General features: G+C 52.6%; 1 protein-coding gene across 1 annotated transcript in view; it reads left to right on the forward strand.

The window, feature by feature from the left end:
- The window catches only part of LOC102040228 (myosin-7), a gene marked incomplete at its 3' end in the record, with an annotated part of 12,215 nt that extends 5,050 nt beyond the window's left edge, over positions 1–7,165 (forward strand). Inside the window, exons 15-36 of the mRNA XM_005427934.2 lie at positions 58–228; positions 360–669; positions 753–820; positions 959–1,046; positions 1,163–1,280; positions 1,368–1,491; positions 1,683–1,819; positions 1,902–2,028; positions 2,141–2,269; positions 2,340–2,582; positions 2,930–3,106; positions 3,214–3,359; positions 3,451–3,541; positions 4,199–4,588; positions 4,678–4,804; positions 4,907–5,025; positions 5,316–5,512; positions 5,717–5,900; positions 6,136–6,301; positions 6,381–6,505; positions 6,588–6,896; positions 7,031–7,165. Coding sequence (XP_005427991.1) covers positions 58–228; positions 360–669; positions 753–820; positions 959–1,046; positions 1,163–1,280; positions 1,368–1,491; positions 1,683–1,819; positions 1,902–2,028; positions 2,141–2,269; positions 2,340–2,582; positions 2,930–3,106; positions 3,214–3,359; positions 3,451–3,541; positions 4,199–4,588; positions 4,678–4,804; positions 4,907–5,025; positions 5,316–5,512; positions 5,717–5,900; positions 6,136–6,301; positions 6,381–6,505; positions 6,588–6,896; positions 7,031–7,165 — 3,681 coding nt within the window. The remainder of the gene's footprint in view (positions 1–57; positions 229–359; positions 670–752; positions 821–958; positions 1,047–1,162; positions 1,281–1,367; positions 1,492–1,682; positions 1,820–1,901; positions 2,029–2,140; positions 2,270–2,339; positions 2,583–2,929; positions 3,107–3,213; positions 3,360–3,450; positions 3,542–4,198; positions 4,589–4,677; positions 4,805–4,906; positions 5,026–5,315; positions 5,513–5,716; positions 5,901–6,135; positions 6,302–6,380; positions 6,506–6,587; positions 6,897–7,030) is intronic.
- Positions 7,166–7,170: the final 5 nt, after the last annotated feature.

Consider the following 7,170-nt stretch of genomic DNA (forward strand, 5'->3'; position numbering starts at 1 on the left):
CTGCTGAACATAGTTGTTCTGTTGACCCCATTGGCCATCTCCTCTCTCCTGCCCCAGTTCAACAGCTTCGAGCAGCTCTGCATCAACTTCACCAATGAGAAGCTGCAGCAGTTTTTCAATCACCACATGTTCGTGCTGGAGCAGGAAGAATACAAGAAGGAGGGCATTGAGTGGGAGTTCATTGACTTTGGCATGGACCTCCAGGCCTGCATTGACCTCATTGAGAAGGTACCATCTCCCCCAGGGCCTCATGGGGCCGGGGAAGGGCCCTTTCAGTTGCAGCTTGGCAGGAACCCCAAAGATGTTCAGTTGGGTTGTACTTGCTGTTCACTGTAGCCAACAAGGTCTCTTCTTCCTAGCCCATGGGAATCATGTCCATCCTGGAGGAGGAGTGCATGTTTCCCAAAGCGTCAGACATGACCTTCAAGGCCAAGCTCTTTGATAATCACCTGGGCAAGTCGGCCAACTTTGGAAAGCCACGAAACATCAAGGGGAAGCAAGAGGCGCACTTTGCCCTTATCCACTATGCCGGCACAGTGGACTACAACATCATTGGGTGGCTGCAGAAGAACAAGGACCCTCTCAATGAGACAGTGGTGGGGCTCTACCAGAAATCAGCCCTGAAGCTCTTGGCCAACCTCTTTGCCAACTATGCTGGGGCTGATGCACGTAAGAGGAACCCCTTTCCTCAGCATCTGGGGTTCTTTCTGCCCTGTCCCTGTCCTATCTCATCCTTTTTTCTTCTCCAACAGCCGTGGAGAAGGGGAAAGGAGCTAAGAAGAAAGGTTCCTCCTTCCAAACTGTCTCTGCCCTGCATCGGGTGAGCGTTCAAGGGTTATTGGTGGACCCCAGGGTGTGTGCGCATGAAAAACATGTCACAGGGCAAGAGATAACCCTTGGTGGGACAGGCTGGGGGGGTGTCTTAATTCCCTTCGTCATCTCCTCCTCCATTTTTCAGGAGAATCTCAACAAGTTGATGACCAACCTGCGGTCTACCCACCCTCATTTCGTCCGCTGCATCATCCCCAATGAGACTAAGTCTCCTGGTGAGTCAATCCCTGAGGGTTGATCCAGAGGACCCTGTGGGGCTCTGCCCAATGGTGGTGGTGGGGAGCAGTGCTCTGGGGCAGGCCTTGACTCACCAGTCTTGATGACCCACCAGGTGTGATGAACAACCCCCTGGTAATGCACCAGCTGCGCTGCAATGGAGTGCTAGAGGGTATCCGCATCTGCCGCAAGGGCTTCCCCAATCGCATCCTCTATGGGGACTTCCGACAGCGGTAGGCACAGAGGAGAAAATGTGGGGATGGGGTGGACAACCCCACTGGGACTGAATTCAGACGTTTCCTGTCCTCTCTGGTCACCAGGTACCGCATCCTGAACCCTGCTGCTATCCCTGAGGGGCAGTTCATTGACAGCCGCAAGGGCGCTGAGAAGCTCCTGGGATCCCTTGATATTGACCACAACCAGTACAAATTTGGACACACCAAGGTGAGGTCACTTGATCTCAGTTCTGGTGGTCCCATCATCCACAAGGTTTTCATGGTGGGACCAGATGGACTCTATGGTCCCACCATCTGCTTGTCCCCCTGCCCATCTGAGCTCCCTCCATCCACACCACCACCCATCCCTCCATCATGCCCTCAAATGCCAGCAGCGCTAATCTTCATCTTTCCTCAAAGGTCTTCTTCAAGGCTGGGCTGCTAGGGCTGCTGGAGGAGATGAGGGATGAGCGCCTGGCCCGGATCATGACCCGCTTGCAAGCCCAAGTCCGTGGTTTCCTGTCCCGTCAGGAGTTCAAGAAGATCCTAGAGCGCAGGTAGGTGGTGAGATGGAGATGGTGTTGCATCCATGTTGAGTGGAAGCCCCTGGTGACCCACATTCCTATGTGGCTTCTCCAGAGACTCACTGCTGGTGATCCAGTGGAACATCAGGGCCTTCATGGGGGTGAAGAACTGGCCTTGGATGAAGCTCTACTTCAAGATCAAGCCCTTGCTGAAGAGTGCCGAGACAGAGAAAGAGATGCAGGTAGGACAGGGCCATGGTAGGGAAGGCAGGTGGGTGGATGGAGAGAGGAAGTGGTAGGTGGGGACAAAAAGGAAGAAATGAGATTTACATGGCACCTTTGTGCCTCCCACAGAACATGAAAGAAGAGTTTGGGCGCCTGAAGGAGGCCTTAGAGAAGTCAGAAGCCCGGCGGAAGGAACTAGAGGAGAAGATGGTCTCCATGCTGCAGGAGAAAAATGACCTTCAGCTCCAAGTGCAGGCTGTGAGTGACCTAAATGTCCCAGACCCATGCTCCTTTTTCATTCATCTCAAACCAAGCTTATCCCTTCCAGGAGCAAGACAACCTGGCTGATGCTGAGGAGCGCTGTGACCAGCTGATCAAGAACAAGATCCAGCTGGAGGCCAAGGTGAAGGAGATGACTGAGAGGATGGAGGATGAGGAGGAGATGAATGCAGAGTTGACAGCAAAGAAAAGGAAGCTGGAAGATGAATGCTCAGAGCTGAAGAAGGACATTGATGACCTGGAGTTGTCATTGGCCAAGGTGGAAAAGGAGAAACACGCCACTGAGAACAAGGTGAGGGTGGGGAGACGTCTTGACCTCAAACTGTGGGGAACTGAGCTGACTCAAGCCAAAGTGAATAGAGTCTGGTGAAGACCCAAGGCTAGCTGGGTTGGGTTGCCAAGAATCAAGGCTGTTTGGGCTGCCAAATTCAAGGCTGGAGAGTCATGAAGACCCAAAACTGCTTGGGTTGGATTGTGATAATGCAAGACCGGTTGGACTGCATCATCAAGAACCAAGGCTGGTTGTGTTTTCCTGCATCTCCTGACTTAGACCCAGCTTCACAAAGAGCAAGAACAACCTCCTGTCTCCTGTCCTGCCTTTGGTACCAAGCTGGAGGCCTGATATTTCTCCTCCTGCAGGTCAAGAACCTCACAGAGGAGATGGCCGGGCTGGATGAAACCATCGTCAAGCTAACGAAGGAGAAGAAAGCCCTGCAAGAATCTCACCAGCAAGCACTGGATGATCTGCAGGCAGAGGAAGACAAGGTCAACACATTGACAAAGGCCAAAGTCAAGCTGGAACAGCAAGTGGATGACGTGAGTATAGTCCATGACAAGCACATAACTGGTCCCTTGGGGTGTGGAAGTCCTTCTGGAGTGCGAGTTTGTGGGGACTGATGGCTGTGTCTCTTCCTCACTTGCAGCTGGAGAGTTCACTAGAGCAAGAGAAGAAGATCCGGATGGACCTGGAACGGGCCAAAAGGAAGCTGGAAGGTGATTTGAAATTGGCTCAGGAGAATATCATGGACCTGGAGAATGACAAGCAACAACTGGATGAGAGGCTGAAAAAGTAAGGGCTGCACCCTTGCTTGTTCTTTACCTCTAACACCTCTGCTGAGCACTCAGAAGTATGACTTACTGGTGTTTCTCTCCACACCTAGGAAAGACTTTGAGCTCAATGCCCTCAACGCCAGAATTGAGGATGAGCAAGCAGTTGCAGCCCAGCTCCAGAAGAAGCTCAAAGAACTTCAGGTGAGGTGGGCTTCAGATTGGGGGTCAAGCAGAAGGAGGAACTGGTCCTCCCCATTATCTTCATATCTTTTTGAGAACCAGTATGCCATCCACCTGAGGTTGGAAGCCCATAGCATATCCCTTGTCCCAGAACCTCTCTGTCATTTATTGCCTTGAAATGACTCACGGGCTCCTGGACAGGTTGGCTTTCACGGGGGTGGAGCTGAACCAATGGGTTTAGAGTGCTCAGGGGTATAGGGAGCATCTTGGGTAGAATCTTCTGAGCTGAGCAGACCACCTGGGTTGAATCACATTCATTCTAATGTCCTTAGAGAAGTTTGTGCTGAGTTGTCTGTTAGTCCAATTAGAATGGACCAATTGGAATGTCCTCAAGAGCAGCTGAGTTGAAGAATCTCAAGGTAATTTGAGAAGGTGGAGTGTGTTCAAAGGCCAGGTTGATCTGGAGAGCTCAGATCTTGACTAGGTCGAAAAGAACTGGATGGGATTGAGACTGGTGGAGGTGAAGGGTCTACAGCTGTCTGGGCTGAGCTGAAGAGTCTACAGTTTGTTGGGTTGACTTGAATTGACTTAAAGACTCTCCATCTTGATTGGCTGAGTTGAGGGGAGCAGTTGGGTGGAACCAAGTCCACTGAAAACGTGTTCATCCCTGGAGCACAGGCGCGGATTGAGGAGCTGGAGGAGGAGCTGGAAGCAGAGCGGACAGGCAGAGCCAAGGTGGAGAAGCTGCGCTCAGACCTGTCACGGGAGCTGGAGGAGATCAGTGAGCGGCTGGAGGAGGCGGGTGGTGCCACTTCAGTGCAGATCGAGCTCAACAAGAAGCGGGAGGCAGAGTTCCAGAAGATGCGGCGGGACCTGGAGGAGGCCACGCTGCAGCATGAGGCCACGGCTGCTGCGCTGCGCAAGAAGCACGCCGACAGCGTGGCCGAGCTCAGCGAGCAGATCGACAACCTACAGCGTGTCAAACAGAAGCTGGAGAAGGAGAAGAGTGAGCTCAAGCTGGAGCTGGATGATGTCGGCTCCAACATGGAGCAACTGATAAAGGCCAAGGTAGGAAATAGGCCTCCAGCCATGAAGGAACAACACTTCCACTGCCCTCTCAAGGTTCCCTTTCATCTTTCTACCCTTCCTGCTTGTAGGCCAACCTGGAGAAGATGTGCCGCACCATGGAAGATCAGATGAATGAGCACCGGACCAAGTCCGAAGAGGCTCAACGCATGGTCAATGACCTCACCACTCAACGAGCCAAGCTCCAGACTGAGAATGGTGAGGGTCTTGCTCTTCCCTAACCCAATTGCCTGACTCATCCCCAGTGGGGTGGCTTTGGGGTGTGTCCTGAAACTGATTATCTGCCATTCCACCTGACAGGTGAGCTCTCCAGGCAGCTGGAGGAGAAGGAAGCCTTCATCAACCAGATGACACGAGGGAAACTCACCTACACCCAACAGCTGGAGGACCTCAAGAGGCAGCTAGAGGAAGAAGTCAAGGTAGGGCTTTGCTGGGCGGTCAGTGAGGCTGAAAGACACCTCCAGTGCCAAGGATGTGGTTGGTCTGGGATTGAGAAGTGCATCATGAGCCTGCCCTCACAGTAGGAGAAAATGAATCGAGGGTCCTCAGAAATTCAGTAGTGCTGGTGAGTTACAGGGAAGTTGGGTTGGGTTAGGTTGGGTTGGATTGGTTGGTTGGTAACTACGTAGTTGGAGTTGGAGAATGCCAATACAGCTCAACTTGATATGGACCCAACTTCTCCTCACCTTGTAGCCCTCTCCCCTCCCAGGCCAAGAATGCACTGGCCCATGCCCTGCAGTCAGCCCGGCATGACTGCGACCTTCTGAGGGAGCAGTATGAGGAGGAGACAGAGGCCAAGGCTGAGCTCCAGCGCTCACTCTCCAAGGCCAACTCTGAGGTGGCACAGTGGAGGACCAAGTATGAGACAGATGCCATCCAGCGCACTGAGGAACTGGAGGAGGCCAAGTGAGTCATCTCCCCATGAAGGGAGCTTCTATGGGGCACAGGGAGAATCTTCTACAGTACAAAGATCTTGAGAATGTATAATAATCTGGAGATGGTAGAGGAGATCCAGAGCAGAGCCTCAGCTAACCAGTGGGTGGAAGAATAAGGTTTGAGTTGGCCCACTTGGTCCATAGGTCATCACAGCCAGGTTTTCTCCCACGTCAGGAAGAAGCTGGCCCAGCGGCTGCAGGAGGCTGAGGAGGCGGTGGAGGCGGTCAATGCCAAGTGTTCCTCCCTGGAGAAGACCAAGCACCGTCTGCAAAATGAGATTGAAGACCTGATGGCAGATGTGGAGCGATCAAATGCAGCAGCAGCTGCGTTGGACAAGAAGCAGAGAAACTTTGACAAGGTGGGAGGACCAAGAAATGATGAAAGGAGAAGGGTGGGAAGGGGGTAGAGAAATGGGGGTCCCATGATTTAAAAAAAGAAAGGAGAAGTCCAGAAGAAAGCTGAACAACTTTCAAGGGCCATGTTTTAGAAAGCCCTCAAGTCTCTTTCAGGAGAGTATTGGGGAAAAGATAAGGAGAATGGAAAGAGGGTTCTTCATGAGCAAAGCAGCAGCTGAGCAGGTGATGTCTTCATAGATCCTGTCTGAGTGGAAGCAGAAGTTTGAAGAGTCACAGGTGGAGCTGGAAGCATCACAGAAAGAGGCCAGATCCCTCAGCACTGAGCTCTTCAAGCTGAAAAACGCTTATGAGGAGTCACTTGATCATTTAGAGACTTTAAAGAGGGAAAACAAGAATCTCCAAGGTGAGACCATGGTCTTTCCCTGCCCACCTTTTTGTATTCCACCACTTTCCACCAAGTCTGATGGGTTATATCTGGGCAGAGGAGATCTCGGATCTGACGGAGCAGCTGGGTGGCAGCCACAAGACCATCCATGAATTGGAGAAGGTCCGGAAGCAGCTGGATGCTGAGAAACTGGAGCTCCAAGCTGCACTGGAAGAGGCTGAAGTGAGCCAAATCACATCTCCATGAGTCCCATGTTGTCCTAGTTCTTCTCTGTGTCACTCTAATTTCCCTCTGTCTCCACCAGGCCTCTCTGGAGCATGAGGAGGGAAAGATCCTGAGGGCCCAACTGGAGTTCAACCAGGTCAAGGCAGACTATGAGCGCAAGCTGGCCGAGAAGGATGAGGAGATGGAGCAGGCCAAGCGCAACCACCTGCGGGTGGTGGATTCACTGCAGACCTCGCTGGACGCTGAGACCCGGAGCCGCAATGAGGCCCTGAGGCTGAAGAAGAAGATGGAGGGTGACCTCAATGAGATGGAGATTCAGCTCAGCCATGCCAACCGTGTGGCTGCTGAAGCTCAGAAGCAAGTCAAGACACTGCAGGGCTGCCTCAAGGTACCCATCAGACTTCTACCCCATAAGCATGTTGACATGTAGTAGGTCCCACCACCCCAGAGTAGAAGAAAAGTAGACCTTGAGTCACTTCCCTACCATCCCCACTCACCCTCTTCCCCCATGCCACCTTGTAGGACACCCAGCTGCAGCTGGATGACATGGTACGGGTCAATGAAGACCTGAAGGAGAATATTGCCATCGTGGAGAGGAGAAACAACCTCCTCCAGTCAGAGCTGGAGGAGCTGCGGGCAGTGGTGGAACAGACTGAGAGGGC

The sequence above is a fragment of the Geospiza fortis genome, unplaced genomic scaffold, assembly GCF_000277835.1.
Source record: "Geospiza fortis unplaced genomic scaffold, GeoFor_1.0 scaffold64, whole genome shotgun sequence".
In the NCBI taxonomy this organism is placed as follows: Eukaryota; Metazoa; Chordata; class Aves; order Passeriformes; family Thraupidae; genus Geospiza; species Geospiza fortis.